Here is a 16,347-nt window from a genome sequence, read left to right on the forward strand (position 1 = left end):
TTTCTTGTCAGGAAAATAACTTTTTTTTTTGGACCATGTGAACAGAGCACTGTTCCTATTACAGATTAATTAAAAAACATTTTCAACAAGGAAAAAATGCATGATTTTTTCGTCAAGTAACTTTTTAAAAATGCATGCATAATCTGAAATCTAAAGCCGTAAGCCCGTAAGCATCTTGTCATTGCATTCAGAAACCGATCCATAGCTTTTAGAAGATAGGAAAATACATTTTCTCTTGCCAGATTAAACTAAAAATAGTTGTAGGAGAATCCACAAGAAATCAAGAACAAGCGCTACTTCTTCGCACAACATCCAACGTACAAAAAAAGAGTTAAAATAGAGCTCCTGGAGAAAAATATACACATTGATATCCCATCTAATCCGAAAAATAACCAGCAAATATCTCACTCGGAGGAAGCTTGCGTGGAAGAACAAGGCGGTGGAGGATGTTGCTGCCTTGGAGCTCGGCCGGAGAAGCTCGTGCAGAGAGTAAGACGACTAGACGAGCTCGCTAGCTGCCTTGGAGCTCAGGCGTACGAGGAAGGCAGCCGGAGCAGCTCGCTGTCTTGGAGCTTGGGCTGAGGAGGAGCACCAGGCATGTCGGCCGGATACTAGCTTGCTCTAGCTGGCTGGGGCATGGACATGGAGTTTCGTTGGGAAAGTGAGAAGATTTGACGAAGGAGGACGAGATGCAGGTGGCCGGCAGGAATTAGTAGATCGAACTCGTCTGGTCTCATCCTCTGCCGGCAGGAATTAATACCTGTGTCACTCAGCAGGTGAGTAGTAGAGTTCAAGGCAAACCTCTCCTGCCAGCAGTTATTGCTCTGTGCCTCTGCACATGAATTATTGCTCAACGCATGCATAGACTAAATACGACTAATACACGTCGACAGAAAAGCTGGACAAAGACATAATACAACATTAAGAGTTAATACATTGCTAATCTCCAACCATGGGACGGAGATGATATCATCCTCGCCCGTTGCCGGGTTCCGTTGGGTATTTTCGAACCATGAAACTCCTAATTTAAAGTCTGCACCTATGGTTTTTAGTTACCAAAGGTTCTCTGGTTGAGCTTGTTCAATCTCGCATGTCGTCCATGGAATGAAAATGCCAAGGGCCGTTACTCAAAAAGATCAAAAAGTTTTGGTCTATATTCAAAATTACAATAGTACAGTGTCTCCTTATTGCTATATGGTAAGCACAACGAATCCAAAAAACGAATATGTGGTAGTAAGTTTGCATAAGTCAAGTTTTACACTGCTGGTCGGTACCGTCTCCAAAACCGTGCTGCTCGCTCCATCCCTAGCTAGCTAGCTTACCACAGGCTAAAGCTAAAGCCTTTTGCAAGCCAATAGGAGGGATCAGGAGAGCTTCATGTTCTTCAGCATACCCGCGACGAGCGCCTCCTTGGACGATGCGTGTTGCTTGTAGGCCTTCAGTAGTGCCTCTGCCGCCAAGCTCTGCAGCTCTGAGCTGTCTTCCTCCTTGTTCCTCCCTTTGGTCAGCTGGCTGATCGCCGCGCTACACTGTGTATCCATGTTGGAGATGTGCATCAGCGTCCAGTGCTTCGATAATAAAAAATACAGGCAACTGCAACTTTTCAAGATGTATGTCAGTCTTACCAGGCACACGCCGAAGAGAGCTCTGGTGTTCTTGCCTCCAGTCAACTGGATCGTTGATGCATAGTACTTTTTAGCTGTTTGAAGGTTTTCCAAGCCACCCAGAGTGTACAAAACCTTCAAAAAATAAGAAAACAAAAATAAGCAAGGATATGCGTGAAATTAATTGTGCCTTTGGCAGGAGCAGGACATCTTATTGGCTTGACTTGGTAATTTTTTGTGAATCAGAAACACTCAGCAAATTTGCATTTCACCAGACAGATTAAACAAACAAATAGCACTGGTTGTTTTTCTTTTTGAAACGGAGGCAAAAGCTTTGCCCCAATCTATTAATTAAGAAGATAATGCCCAGTTTATTAACGGAAAACCGGGCAAAAACCGATACAACAACACATGGGGACTAAACCCAAAGTCCACAACTTCTCGATTGCCAAACTAGATCAACCAACTCTCCCAACCTAACAACACATGGGGACTAAACCCAAAGTCCACAACTTCTCGATCGCCAAACTAGATCAACCAACTCTCCCAACCTGTTGTGGCCACAAACTCTCAAATCAAAGCTCACTACACACAACGCACTGAAAGATGAGATCATACATCAAGCGGCTGCTGATGCCTTTCTCGTGGTGCTACTCTTCTTGCTTTTTCTCTTGAGATACTCTTTCACCTTCTTGGTTTTGTCACCCGAATCCTTTCCTGGCAGGAGGTGCACAATCTCTTTGCTAGATCCTGGGATAGCCGTCTCCAAACTGCTAAGAAGGTCGCAAAGCTCTTTTGCAAAGAGAGCCTCGGAGTCAACTAAAGCAAGCGACTGACTGAGCTTTGGAGATGGTGGCATGGGAACCACCGCCGAGGGCTCAATCGAGTCCATGTCCAAATGCATCAACGATGAGGGAGAAGCCGACTCCCCACACAATTCCTGCAGCTTCAGCTCGGGCATCATCAACATCACAGGATCTATGACCTCACTCTCAGAAGGAGACGACACATGGGGTTGCTGCAGCGGGCAGGGAATGGCACGAGGGGAGAAAGCACCATATAGGCCCTCATCCCCAACTTCAGCTGAACCGACAGCAAGCTCGGTTGAAGGAGAGGCTTCATGTGCACCAGGGGATGTGCCAAGAGCAGCCCCCGCTCTCACCAAGAAACACTCGACCCTCGCGAGGCAGTCCCGAAGCTCGGAGCGGAGCAACATGGCCTGCTCAGCAAGGGAAGGCTGCACATCAGCCGTGGCCAATAGCTCTGGCCGCAGTTGTGGTCGGGGAGGAGGTCGCTGCAAGGGTCGAGGACGAACAACACCATGCGTTTGCTCAGTGTGGCGAAATAGGACCGGAGGTGGGCGAGGAGCAGTTCTCCCAGTGCAGCACTTCGCTTTGTGGCCAACTTGTCGACAATTGTTGCACCTGAGCGGCTCACAGCAGATCGAAGCCCAGTGCCCGGCTTCATGGCAACGGTGGCATCTCCCGTTGAGCCAAGCAGGAGGCGGAGGACGCGTCTTCAAAGCCGGATGGGCAAAGGCCATCCGGCGTAGGGAGCGCCTAGGCTGGATGAGCACCCAAGGCGCCTCCTCCTGACCAGCATTGCCCGTTCCGGTGTCGACCACGGCAGGATTGACATCAGGCCGGTGCTGCCGGACTAGGTGGCAGCACAACCGCACATACACCTGACGCCAACCCAGACAGGGTTGGGCGACTTTGCCACCGGCACAAACTCGGGGACCGGCAGCAGGGTGACTGAACCACCTTCCATGGAAGCAGCAGGGATGATGGACGGGCAAGGCGAAGGTGCAGCCGCCATCGCGGGCTTATGGGGCGTCGAGGACGAGCCAAACGGCCCCCAATGGCAGGGTCGGCCTTGCGGGAGGCCAGGACGGCCGCGGCCAGCGCGGCGGCGGAGCTGGCCGGCTGAGCTGGAGTGACCCGCGCGGTGGGCGCAGGGGAGGCCTCCAGCACCTTACCTGGGTGGACCGGAGGCGCCGTGGCGCGCCCGGCGGCAGGAGCAGCTGCGGTGGGCGGCGAGACACCGGCGGTCGCCGGCGCGGGCATGCCTAGCTCTGGACGTGGCAGCCGCCACCAACGCACGAAGCAGGGTCGGATATTGGTGAGGATGGAAAGAGGAGGCACGGGGAAGACCAGATCTGGTGTCAGCGGTGGGAGAGGACGCCGGCAGAGAGAGATCAGGCCGGCGGCGGCGCTAGCTCGCCCCGCGCCATGGTCGCGAGAGCATCGAGCCGTTGGGCTTGTTTTTTCCCCAAGCTACTGCGTGAAGTCAATCTGTTTTGCACTGGTTGTGGTATTGCCTTATAAGCATATGTCAAATAAACTGTACTTCTGTTCTGGCTGCCTCCCTCTACCACATACCACACAAAATGAGTTAACAAAAAAACATGCAACAACACCTTAATTTTACTAACGTCCCCAAAACAAACAAGGCCAAGCTCCAACAGACTCACGGCCCTAAAACTACACATTCACCTATCAGCCTATGCCCTACCAAGCCCACTTATTAGTTAGTAAAACTTGTAACATAATCAGAAAAAAGGCTACCTCAAAGAAATTCCAAACAAACTCCATAAGATACGGATTCCAATGAAAGCTAGTCCTTATCTTATATCACTAGAACCAATTTCCATAGCTGGACACAACCAGATTGTGGGCCCTCCAACTAGCAATTAGTCAAAAATATAAAATTTGATGCAATCACCGTATTATGTTGATTCACTGCAGATTATGATACAGTTGCAAAGTCAGTGTCACAATACTTCATCGTCTATATCTGAGAAGTTTACAAACATGTAAATTATTTATACATTTGAATTCATGTTTCACATGGATCATCATCTTGTAAAGCACAGCTTAGAATACTTACTATATTTGCTATTTTTAATATTTTGTCTTGTTATATCACTATGTCTTAAATCTTTAAGTCAAGTATTTTTTGTTAACTTCAATTATGACTTGGTGTGCTTCATTTTAATTGGATCTTTACTGGCTTATTGACTATTATTGTTATCTAGCGATGGTTTTCGACCATTCATCATTTACTATAGGACCGAAGATACCATCAATAGATGATCAACAGGATAATGAGAAGTTCCATATATAATGGAAATACTTTTGTACTCACTCTCCATAAATAATTACAGATCTTTTGCATTTTACTCTTTATTTGCACGAGAGGCTGTGTTTGGTCCACGTACCTCAGCATAAGCTAGATGATAAAGTGGAATTGTTGGTTGTGCCAATATCAGCTCCTCGTAACAAAAGGCAGCTTGTTTGTACCTGACAAAAAAGTGGCATATAATTTAGTATAATTACATCTTATTATACTATGCTGAATAGATCAAGATCGAACATCTCACATTTGTAAGGAAACGTAGATTTCAGCAAGTTCTCTCCAGGCATCATGATCCGCCATGAATCTAACACAGGGAAAGGGTTAATATGTTCTAACAAGACAAACAAAAGTGGCAATATCTGGTCTATAAACAAAATGATACAGGTACTCACAATTCCAAATATTTGTTCAGATAGTCGACAGCTAAAGACATGTCACCTTGTGCTTTTGCAATAGCAATTTTCCTCTTGTGGACAATCTGCCAACCATACAAGGAGGATATTTATTGTGTAAAATGTCAGCATATTATTTACAGAAGTATCATCCTTGGATTTGAATGGTTCTGGAAATAAACGAAAAAATCAAATCCATCTTGCACACCAAATTTTCCACAAGAACATAAGACTCGTCATCTGAATAACGAATTACGATACCTGATCAAATGGGTTGTTTTCCAGGATAAGTGCATATGCTCTTTCAGCTTCTGCCCAATCACCCTTTGCCTCAAACAGCAGAGCTTCTAGGCGGCCTGCATTTTAGAGCAAGGTGTGTTCAGCATATGCAGAAAGATGGCCATAATAACCAGTATTATATGACTCGATAGATAAAATTATGGCGTTGTTGAATAAAAGATTTAGGGTTTCTGATTTTAGGTATGTGCAACACTTGGTGTGTGCTACAGAATTTAGGTAGCCGGTTCTTAGATAATTCCCAGGCCTGCACAATTCTCAAGCTCCTACCCATGCATTGTATTGTATTATGACCAATTAATATAGTTTTGAGCTAAAGCTGCAAAGTGCCTGTATATGGTCTACGAGAGCTTACTAACGCGCACGCTGCCAGGAAACTGCTTGGAGAGGACTCCGATACAATCCTGCAAAACCATGAAAAGAGGTAGTTTCATCAAGAGATAGTGATAGCCAAACCCAAAAATAAAATGAAATTTCCAGCGGACAAAATCAATTGCAGAGAACACCTCACCTTTGCTACGTCAAGACGCTGGCAGTCCATGGCTGCCACCGCCACCTGCTCGTAGAGCGTCCACTCTGCACCGAAAGAAACCGATCTCATGTTCAGTAACACAACCAGGAGCGCGGCGAGAGATCAACAGGCGCAATCGCTGCCAGCATCCCAGGTGGTAGTAGAAGGTGCTGTAAGTAAACTCATTCCGTAATACATGGAATATTCTAGACATATTGGGAATGATCGGTCCATGAGGAATCTATACATGTGCAATACCGCAACGGAACCTTGACCGGAGCTTGAGAGAAAGTCACGTTTTCTGGGTTGTGTGTTGAGTTTGGGATATGCAACCCTATCATAGAACTTCAGAGTGCACTTGCATCGAAATAAATATAGTGTTACATGATTTGTTTACTTCATACTCAGGCAACTATGTTTCGTTTCATAAGGCCAGATTTCAAATTAAATAAGTGCCAACTTCATTGCAATAGTGTTGCAAATTATGACATGCTTCGGCGACATCTCCGATCGAGAAAACCGCAGCTGCTTGCAGGCGACAGACAAACAAAAAAAAACACGAAGACCAGAAGGCTCCGATTCAGCGGCAGATCCCGCAGAGCCACGGTCTGACGCGGAAGCACAGGCCGGCAACCGGCTCCGGGGAATCCCGCGGGGCAGATCGGAGCCGCGCGCGCGGGAGAGAGATCTAACCGTGGGCGGGCGGGCGGGCCACGAGATCTACCTAGCAAACCGATCGCGGCGGCAGCGCGTGCGAGAAGGAAGGGGGGAGATCGGGGAGGAGGGGCGTTACGTTCAGCGGCGAGGCGGGAGCGGGCGGAGGCGTCGTTGAGGAGGGCGAGGCCGAGGCGGAGGACGGGGGCGGGGCGGCGCGCGCGGAGCCTGCGGGCGAGGGAGAGGTACTCCCAGGCGCCGCCGCCGCCGTGCTCCGCCTGCTCCTCCAGCCGCAGCAGCCGCGCCTCCTCCTCCGCCGCCGTCGCCGTCGCCGTCGCGGCCGCCATGGGGACGAGGGGATCGGTCGGCTGGTTGACTCCGGCCGGCGGGTGGAGACTGGACTGGACCGGATCGGGTGGGCTCTGTTTCCGCTTCTGTGATGCCCCGAGATGCTTCGTTATTTCAGTTTTTGTTTATTTACCTCATTTGGGGTGCTTCTTCTTGTTCAGGCTTCGAGTCCCCCGTACGTTTGAAAATCCGTAAAAAAAATTATACTCCCTCTCATTTATATTAGTTGTAACTAATATTTATATTAGTTGTAACTAATATAGATGTACCTAGACATATTTTGATTCTAGATACCCGTCCACACTAGTGATAAATAAGGGTTCATAATACACCATGGAAATGCATGAACACACAACATCAATTTTACCAACAACTAACAGAGTCGTGTACATGAGATATTGTCTGTGGAGAGACAAAGATTTGCAAAAGAAAAATTCACCCTTGGCGACCTGGAACTTGGTAGATCAAGAAGAACTTGGAGTACTTAATTTATCTATCCAGAATGATTGTCTATTAATGAAACATTTGCACAAATTTTAATAGCATGTCGATATTTTTTTGGTGAGATTAAGTTGGGAACTTTACTATTCTTCTGCTCTGCCTCCTGCAAGCCTAGAGAGATCTCCTTTTGATGGAGGGACTGTTTAAAGATGCTTTTAAACAAGTAGCCACATGTGAATATTACAAGGCAATTCTATTCTTCTATGGAAGCATAAATGGGTTGCTGACACTTTGCAAGCAACATGGCCACAACTTTGCTCCTTTGCAAAGAATGACGCAATCTCTCTGCAGATAGCTCTTTAAATTATAGATATTACTGAATTATTCTATCTTCATCTGAAGAAGCCATGGTTCAGCTGGACCTCTTTCAAACCATGATGGAGAGTTTGTCACCTGGAGATGGTTATGACTTATGACTCTTGGAATATCTTTGGCTCTATCAAATCCTATAAGGTCTCCCAACTATATAAGGATATGATGACAAATAATGATGCTATACTTCCCTGAAGTGGATGTGAGAGGGCTACCAGCAAAAGCATAAAGTGTTCTTTTGGTTGCTCACTCATAGTACGCTGAATACTAGAGCCATGCTTTAGAGAAAGAATTTCTTTCTAGCAGATTACACATATGTGATGTGTGGGTCACACATTAAAATCAGAGATCACATGTTCTTCCAATACCCTTTTGCTACCATGTGCTGGCAATGTATATGCCCTGCTTGGTCTTTAGAGCCCGGGACCCCCTTAGATTTCCAACGGACAATTTTGAGCCTTAAGACTGCCATTGCCAAACCTTTCTTCATAAAAATTATCATGTTGATCACATGGGCAATCTGGACCACCAGAAATGACTTCATCTTCAAAGTTGTTACTTCAACTATTTATAGATGTAGCAAGAAATTCAAAGATGAAATGGCCCTCATTATACATAAGGCGAAAAGGAAATCTTATAAGGGACTATCCTCTTGGATAGAGCAGTTTAGATAGTCCTTTTCTTTTCCTTCTTTTGGAGGGTTTTTGGCTTTTTTAAAGTTGCTACTCTCAAGCAACTTTTGTAATAAGTTGGAACTTCTATGTTTTATTAATAAAAATGAAAAAAAAATATAAAGTGGGAAACACACCGTCGTTTAGCCTCAAAAAAACTAACAAAGTCGGGAGTATCAACCAAGTAAGACATGGTTCCTAAAAAAGTGAAAATGCATAATTGATCTTGGCCTTCAGTGTGCGCGATGTTTTTTACTCCCTCCATTCTAAATGGACGCACCATTTGCAAGTATAGATCAGAGAATTTTGTCTTCTTTCTGAAAATTCTTATTAACGTATTTTGTATGGAAAACCATATACACATGCAGAAAATTACATGTGTACGTGGAAAAAAATCAACATGTTTGAGGACCTACAAAAGTAACATGGACACCATGTCCCTGTCCGATGTTAACCGCGCATCCTCTAGGTGCTCCTTTTCTCCTAAATATAAGACATATACAACTTTTATCTTGAATCAAATTTGATACATTTGTCCAAAGGTTTCTAAATTTGACCAAATTTGTTTAGAAAAATGCCAATATCTATGATACCAAACAAATATACCATCTCTTCCACGGATCCAATGTTTTGAAGGATGATCCTTCACGGTTTTTAGTTGATGTAATCACAAACGAAATAATATCCCTTTTTCGATATTTATTAATATAATTATGGCTAAAAGAGAGGCGATGGTGAGGAGCTCCTAAAAACCTATCTAGGGTTCCGTCCTCCCCGCGCGGTGACACTGTTGATCTGCTTCGCCTTCGGTGGCCTTAGAGCATCGAAGGCGTGGTGGACCATGGCCACTTGACGGCAGGAGGGTTCCCGTTCTTTGTTTAGGTTACTTTTCAATGTCTTCTTCCGAATGGTGAGGCGGCGGCTATATTTGAAGTTAGAATAAGGTCCTCCTCACTATATCCTCGCTCCGATGGTGCGTTTGTAGTTATTTATTGATTATTATGTAATTTTTGAAGGAAAAAGATCTCTGTGGTGGCTTTGCCAACGAAAAAAGAACTCCTCGGTTGCTTCGTCGCCTGCAGCCAAAAACAACGGTAGCGGAAACCCCTTTCTGACATCGAACTCTCCGCCCCCACCCCACCCATCTTCCATGGCTGCTGCTGCTGCTGCTGCGACGGCGGCCGTGGCGGCCACCCGCCTCCACCCCCCTCTCCTCCTCCGCTCCGCGCCACGGCCCCAGCCCCAACTCCGCCTCCGCCTCCTCCTCCCCTCACCGCCGCCCCTCCGCCTCCGCCGCCGCTTCCCGCTCCTCGCCGTCGCCGCCGCCTCCGCCGGCGAAGGAAGCGCGGAGGATGCCGCCGAGAAGAGCGACAAGGCCCGGAAGCTACAGCGGCGAGTGCTTGTGGGCGTCGCCATCGGGGTGGGCGCGGGCGGCGTCGTGATCGCCGGCGGCTGGGTGTTCGCCGCCGCCATGGCCGCCGTCGGCCTCGCCGGCGCCCGCGAGTACTTCGGGCTCGTCCGCGGGACCGCCGTGGGCGGCGGCACACCGCCGCCGCGCTACGTCTCCCGCGTCTGCTCCGCCATCTGCGCTCTCATGCCCATCCTCACACTGTAAGGAAGCCTTGCATTTGCTGTCAGACTAAGCTAGAAGAATGCTGTGGTTACTGTAATTGAGGTGGTATTTAGTCAGGATTTGGGGAATAAAATGTGTCATGTTCTACTCCTAGCTACGCTGACATTGTTCCCAGTGGTTGTGGCCATTGAGGACAAGTTACAGACTGAAAAGTTCTAATGCCGACCAACAGTTTCACTTAATTACTGCCTGGTTTAAGTTTTGACCAAAGAAGGTTCAAGACAGCAATTACTTTAGTCTGGAAGTTCTAGCTTTAGCTCGATTCAGAAACATACATTTCAGATTTTGGGATCATTGGACACGATAGGAATCAGGCCTCACTAGTTGCCATCTCAGCACTGAGTTCCGCATCTTATCACTCAATTCCTGAGAACTGAGTTCCAGCTCAGTGGCAAGGCAAGGCGAGTGCGCAGCCAGCCCACCCGGGTTCGAATACCCATCACGCGTTAATTTCGCGGGAGGGGCGAACTTTAATCGGGTTATCATCCTAGCGTCCATCCGCGGGGAGAGTCTCATTTCTACCTAACAACGTATAGCCAAGGGAGGGATCATTCCCCCGTTGGTCAACGTTTTTTTTTATCACTCAATTCCTAGAATAGGAAGAACTTTCAGTATCAGTACATTTCATATACTTCCGAGATATTAGTTTACAGCCCTTCGATTGCTTCTGAGCTTCCGCATCAATCTGTTAGTCATTTTGTAGATATTTTTCTCGGAGCAAAAACTTGATGTCTAGTGGATTTATGTTTTGGATTCGGACCAATCTAGATGCAAAAGAAAAACTTCCATAACCCGTATGCTTTGTTTCGCAGCATCATTTCATGACGACTGCATCATTTTTGAGGAATGAACCAAAAATATAGCTTCATGATCATAATGCTTGTCAACAGTTGGATTTTCTTTTCTTCAGTTATGTGAATACTGCCAGAAGGAAGGATGCAGCATCTAGTTGCCATTTCCTGTTAATATGGTCATAGTTTCCAGTTCTGATGTTTCTCATGTATATTTGCATAGGTACTATGGCCGCATGGATGTTCCCCTGACGTTTTCGGCATTTATTATTGCAATATCTTTGCTCTTGCAAAGAGGAAACCCACGTTTTGCGCAGCTAACTAGTTCAGTTTTTGGTTTATTTTATTGCGGCTATCTTCCTTCTTTCTGGGTTAAGCTCCGTTGCGGGCTAGCAGTTCCTGCATTAAACACAAGTACGTGGATCAAATTCTCTTTTTTACTTCTCGGGGGCATATACCATGAACTAATTAGGTGTACTAATGTACTAGACAACTGATTACTATTTTCAACTGTAATGAAAAACTCTGAAAAAGAAATTACAACATTGGCACAATTTACCTTTACCATGTCTCAAACTTTCAAATCCAAATTCGATATATATCTCAAGACAAAAAAGACAAATCTGACACTGAATAGTGCCAGCATGGTACTGTTAGTACACCTCAAGTGTGTAGTGCACCCTATACGTCCACGTACTTCTCTGACTACTTTGTTTATACATGTTTCTATATCAATTTGTCCTTCTGTTTGATAAGTGCTTACCAGTGCAAAGTTGTAAATGCCTCTCTCTTTCTTGGTATATATATATGTTTCTTTTGTGGTTATAAGTCATAACCGTGTTCTTTGCCAGGTATAGCGCATAATTGGCCAATACTTCTCGGTGGGCAAGCTCACTGGACAGTTGGACTTGTAGCAACCTTGATATCTATTAGTAGCATTATTGCCGCTGATACATCAGCCTTCCTTTGTGGAAGGGTATGTTCTTTCCTAATTACCTTCAGTTTTATTTGACCCAATTTCATTTTGTCTGTTTTAGTTTTTCGTGATTTATGTGGAAACAACTTCGCCTACAGTTGTGTGGGTTATTATAAACATTTTTACTCGTTTTGAACAAGTATAGTATTTGTCCTGTTTGTTGTTTACACCATGAGATTTTTCGTACAGAAGGCAACGTTTTAAGATTATGATTTTGATGTAGCACAACCACACTGATTAAAAAAATGTCAGATCACATATCAGCTGCGAGCTTATTTCTTTCCTTGGCAAAGTAACTACTAATTTTTAGTCATGCGTGCTTTAGTTGTATGCATCTTTGTTGAATGAAGACATTTATTTTTATGTACCTTTTCAGCCAAGCAATTTATTTGGACAGCTGTGTACTTGAAAGGAAGTAAATCATGTCATTGTGTTATCCATTTTTTGTTCCAGGCATTTGGCCGTACTCCTTTGACTAACATAAGCCCTAAGAAGACATTGGAGGGTGCTTTAGCCGGTCTAACTGGCTGTGTGCTTACCACTTTGCTTCTGTCGACTCTCTTTCGCTGGCCAAGATCTCTGTTAAGGTATTGCTAATTTCTGACAGCTTTCTGTTACAACCTCTAGCTTTCCAAAACGGCTTATATTAGTGAACGGAGGGATTATTATTATCCTAGTTCTGAAACATTATTTTTCTTTGCTGAATTCTTAAATGATTAGTTACTTGAACAGAATAAGCCATAGGTTTTAACGTGGACACATTTGCTTCGCATATTAACAACAAATTCACAACTGCCAGGATTCTTAATAAATCCATGGGAACTCATTAGTCATTAATGGTATCCCATTGCAAAAGAATATGTCCGTCTCAGTAAAGTTGAGATGGAGAAACTTCTATTGGTAGGGATTTGCCAACATTTAGAGTTTCTCAAAAGGGTCAGTTTTGGTATCTCCCAGTAGTTAGGGTAGCTAGCTCTTTTCTTTTATCTTTCTGTAACCCAATCTGTACAGTATTAACCTACTTTAAATATTTAACAAGCCTGTTCCTAATGTCCTTCAGAATTCATATAAACGAAGATATTAATACTATACCATATTAGCCTAAAAAATGTTAACGCAACATATGCATGTGATAGTGTTCATCTCTTTGTTGAGTTTAGATGCATATAAATTGTGCATTTGTATCTCTAATGATATATATTTGTATAGAACCTTGCTTCGCTGCCTAATTATTTCATTCCTTGGTACCAGTGCTACTGCTTATGGAATCCTGATCTTTCTGGGTTCGTTGTTCGGGGATCTTATTGAGTCTCTGATTAAGCGCGATGCTGGTGTGAAGGATTCTGGATCACTCATTCCTGGCCATGGTAAACATTGTCAGCTCTGTTTTGTTATATTTCATCTAGTCCTCGGAATCATGTGCCAGGACTTGAGATCATATTAGAGCACCATTGCACACATATTTTCATGTTGTGGCATGTCAAGTTTTCAGCAGCAGTACTCCATGCAGTTATATTTGTTTTATGTCTACCATGGAGTTAGTCTCATACTTCCAAACTGTAAGTTATACCATATTTGCAATTCAGGTGGGATTCTTGACCGGGTCGACAGCTATGTCTTCACGGGGGCTCTCTGTTACTCGTTTGTCAGAGTGGCTCTGCCCCTGTACGGAGTCTGATTACTGCAGCAAGCAAATTGGTTGCCTTGTGCCTTCCTTGTACACCTTCAGCAGCATGGTCTGAGATGCCCAGGACCAACCCCTTCACTGCACAATATGGTCCTCCCGCTCAATGGAATTTTGTGTCTGGCTGTAAAGTGAGATCAAGTCTGTTCCTTCGTGAGCACCAATGGGACACGACTGCTAAGTGTTTCTTCATGTGGATCAAGTCTGTTCCTTCCTGAGCACCAGAATGGTGAAAACTTATCACTTTGGTGTACATAGATTTTTGACTTTTTGTAGAGTAAAAGGAAGATTAATTACTGAGTTACATATCTTGTGAAGTGTATTAAGGTGGTTGATGGGAAATGGATCCTGGGAACCAAACTATACATTGTTGATTCGCAAACTTTTTTGATACCCCAGAGCCTATTTGGCCACTACCTGACTGATCTTGAGATTTATAGATGTAATCTTTGATTTTGGATGATCAATTAGCATTTGCATTGAGTTACAACAATAGTTCAGTGCATCATGTGTTCCACTGAGATGTAACATATGTTTTTCAGTCCCCACGAGAATAGGGAAAATCCCAGCATTACAGAAGAGCTGAAGTTGGGACAGTTGTAAGATGATGCATCAGTGGAGTGTCACCATATTTACTCAACCAGTTCATTGTCCATGTGAACAGTTACCGCAATAATAAAGAAAATTACAGCACCCCAGAAGAGGCCAAGTCCAAACAAGTTGTATTGTAAGATAAAGTATCAGAAGGGCACCATCATATATACTCAACCGGTGTGGCCTCTCAGGCAATCCACCAAGCTAAATTGCTCTACAGAGATCTCCAGGAATAAGATATGTCAAGGGCAGCTAGCTGGAAGCTGATGACTATGGAATCTCACGTTCCCTAGTCTATGCCATTTGTTGTCGCCTGTGCCGAGAGGGGAAGCCGTCGTCGCAAACTTTCCCAGCGACGTTCCCATCATTTCGAGAGCCAATAAATGATCAAAAACATGGTGCAGGCTGCGATTACTGCTGAAAGAATGATTGTGTCCTTTGATTTCTTCCTCTTGATGGCGCCTGCAAACAAGTATGCGATCAATAGTTAGGGTGTAGGCATACTGCAATACATGATAAAGAACATGCCATCGAAAGACTAATGTTCAGAATACAAAATTAGGTGTCTATACAGTACCAAGAAGGCCTCGGACAACAGGGAATTTTTCACCCAGCTGCTTGACTTTTCCCTGAACATCTCCAAACAAGGCCCTCTGGTTGGATAGGGCTGATCTTGTGCTTTGAGCTTGGCCAATTACCTCATCGATCTGGAATTTGGGGGAAAACAGGAATTCAGTGCCTTGTGCTAGATGACCTAGAGTCTATCACAAACATCATATTGACAGTGGCAAAGTAAGCTATTTTTCTGTCTTCTTCACTCACACCATCATTCAAGGTTTGCATGTCGTTACACCAACCAGTGCACAAAACACCTTGTCCTTGCTACCCACACAAAAAAGGACACCATGTTCTTGCATGTTGTGTTATACTTAATGGAATGGCTGAATGTTGTGGCAGTGGGTGCTAGGAGCATACTGCCCCTAAGTTTCGCATCGAATGGGAGTATGAGACATCACTCAGATCACAGATATGTAATGATTTTGTGCATCAGATGAGAGAATGCATGATGAACAAGAGCTAATGATGAACATCACAAGTCTAAATGTAGACCATACGAGTGCAAGTGTGCGAAGCCAGGCAACTGGCGTGTAGTTGTTGAACAATATTTCAGACCAGCATAGACTTTGTCCAGCTCAACAACTCAAGGTCTGCAGCCATACCTGGTTGATGCTGCCATGAATGGAAGCCCTCTCCCGGAGCAAATGCACCCTGGGCGACATGCCGCCGGTAGCCTAGAGAGAGAGAATTTGCAGTGATCAGACACTGCAACGCTTCGATGAGAAGTTGCGACAGGTGAGACGAACCTTGGACTCGGTGATGTCGCCGCGCACGGAGCTGAGGAGATCCGCGTGCTCCCTCATGGAGCTCAGGTTCCCGCGCGTCCTCCTGAACTCCTGTTCCGATCGATCGGGTCGGTCAACCAAACAACAAGCTTATCAGCGGCTGGTGCGGCTGGTGGGGGAGGGGGATGGGAAGGGAAGGGGACCTGCGTGAACTCGTGCAGGATGTCGCGGTGGCGCGCGAGCTTCTGGGAGACGGAGGCATTGGAGGGGGCGGCGGGCGCGGCGCAGCGGCTCATGGCGTCGTTGACGTCCTGCAGCTTGTCGAGCAGCGCCTGGATCTCGAGCTCCGTGGACTTCCAGGAGGAGCGGTCGGCGGTGGGCGAGGATGCCGCCGACGAGGAGGAGCGCGCGGCGAGGCGCGCGTAGGAGGAGAGCTTCACGTCCAGGTCGCCCTCCAGCTTCCGCGCCTCCCGCCGCAGCTCCTCCCACCCGGACTCCTGCAGCTCCAGCGACGCCGCCGCCGCCGCGTCCGACGATCCCACGCCGTGCATCATCTCCGGCGCTTCCGATCCGGTCTCCCCTGCTCGTGATCTGAGGTGGAATGGAGTGCGAGGATTTGGATTCGGGGTTTGTTCGCGAGGAGGTTGGAGGAGGCTGGATCTCCGAGATGAGACTCTAGGGCGTCCGTTCGATCGTGGAGTTTGACGGCTGAGATGGAGCGGACGGGATCTGTGAGCAGAGAATCGCTGTGGCCATTTCGAGATTGGTTTTTCTTTCTTACCAACACGGAGTACAAAATACTCCCTCCCTTCTGAAATAGTTTGCAATCTACCCTCAAAAATTGTTCTGAAACAATCTACATTTTAATTTTTAGTCAATAAAATAATAACGCTGAAAA

At 45.8% G+C, this 16,347-nt stretch overlaps 3 protein-coding genes across 3 annotated transcripts; 1 reads left to right on the forward strand and 2 right to left on the reverse strand.

Moving 5' to 3' along the window:
* Positions 1 to 1,123: 1,123 nt before the first annotated feature.
* On the reverse strand, positions 1,124 to 6,958 carry LOC124691390 (ER membrane protein complex subunit 2-A-like). Its single transcript, XM_047224675.1, has 9 exons — positions 6,736 to 6,958; positions 5,943 to 6,007; positions 5,787 to 5,835; positions 5,396 to 5,490; positions 5,135 to 5,220; positions 4,987 to 5,046; positions 4,825 to 4,906; positions 1,626 to 1,739; positions 1,124 to 1,529 (listed from the first exon to the last, which is right to left on the reverse strand). The coding sequence occupies exons 1-9, from the start codon at positions 6,941 to 6,943 to the stop codon at positions 1,365 to 1,367; spliced, it is 924 nt and encodes a 307-aa protein (XP_047080631.1). The 5' UTR covers positions 6,944 to 6,958; the 3' UTR covers positions 1,124 to 1,364.
* A 2,620-nt stretch (positions 6,959 to 9,578) lies between these two features.
* Positions 9,579 to 13,999, forward strand: LOC124689305 (phosphatidate cytidylyltransferase 4, chloroplastic-like). Its single transcript, XM_047222855.1, has 6 exons — positions 9,579 to 10,039; positions 11,076 to 11,266; positions 11,704 to 11,828; positions 12,282 to 12,415; positions 13,080 to 13,195; positions 13,415 to 13,999. The coding sequence occupies exons 1-6, from the start codon at positions 9,579 to 9,581 to the stop codon at positions 13,504 to 13,506; spliced, it is 1,119 nt and encodes a 372-aa protein (XP_047078811.1). The 3' UTR covers positions 13,507 to 13,999.
* Positions 14,000 to 14,124: 125 nt separating this feature from the next.
* On the reverse strand, positions 14,125 to 16,003 carry LOC124691392 (Golgi SNAP receptor complex member 1-2-like). The gene is made up of 5 exons (XM_047224676.1): positions 15,653 to 16,003; positions 15,471 to 15,560; positions 15,327 to 15,398; positions 14,684 to 14,813; positions 14,125 to 14,568 (listed from the first exon to the last, which is right to left on the reverse strand). Exons 1-5 carry the CDS (start codon positions 16,001 to 16,003, stop codon positions 14,471 to 14,473), a joined length of 741 nt encoding a protein of 246 aa, XP_047080632.1. The 3' UTR covers positions 14,125 to 14,470.
* Between the last annotated feature and the right edge of the window lie 344 nt (positions 16,004 to 16,347).

Source organism: Lolium rigidum, chromosome 2 (genome assembly GCF_022539505.1).
Source record: "Lolium rigidum isolate FL_2022 chromosome 2, APGP_CSIRO_Lrig_0.1, whole genome shotgun sequence".
NCBI lineage: Eukaryota > Viridiplantae > Streptophyta > Magnoliopsida > Poales > Poaceae > Lolium > Lolium rigidum.

Excerpts from the sequence above, each read along its gene's own strand:
- LOC124691390 (XM_047224675.1), bottom strand. The coding sequence starts at position 6,943 with ATGGCGGCCGCGACGGCGACGGCGACGGCGGCGGAGGAGGAGGCGCGG. Across the intron at positions 6,008-6,735 it reads CTCCCGCCTCGCCGCTGAAC|AGTGGACGCTCTACGAGCAG; the intron begins GTAACGCCCCTC and ends CTTTCGGTGCAG. Across the intron at positions 5,491-5,786 it reads TCCTGGCAGCGTGCGCGTTA|GCCGCCTAGAAGCTCTGCTG; the intron begins GTAAGCTCTCGT and ends TCTAAAATGCAG.
- LOC124689305 (XM_047222855.1), top strand. The coding sequence starts at position 9,579 with ATGGCTGCTGCTGCTGCTGCTGCGACGGCGGCCGTGGCGGCCACCCGC. Across the intron at positions 11,267-11,703 it reads AGTTCCTGCATTAAACACAA|GTATAGCGCATAATTGGCCA; the intron begins GTACGTGGATCA and ends GTTCTTTGCCAG. Across the intron at positions 12,416-13,079 it reads TGGCCAAGATCTCTGTTAAG|TGCTACTGCTTATGGAATCC; the intron begins GTATTGCTAATT and ends CCTTGGTACCAG.
- LOC124691392 (XM_047224676.1), bottom strand. The coding sequence starts at position 16,003 with ATGATGCACGGCGTGGGATCGTCGGACGCGGCGGCGGCGGCGTCGCTG. Across the intron at positions 15,399-15,470 it reads GCGACATCACCGAGTCCAAG|GCTACCGGCGGCATGTCGCC; the intron begins GTTCGTCTCACC and ends CTCTCTCTCTAG. Across the intron at positions 14,814-15,326 it reads TTCATGGCAGCATCAACCAG|ATCGATGAGGTAATTGGCCA; the intron begins GTATGGCTGCAG and ends CCCAAATTCCAG.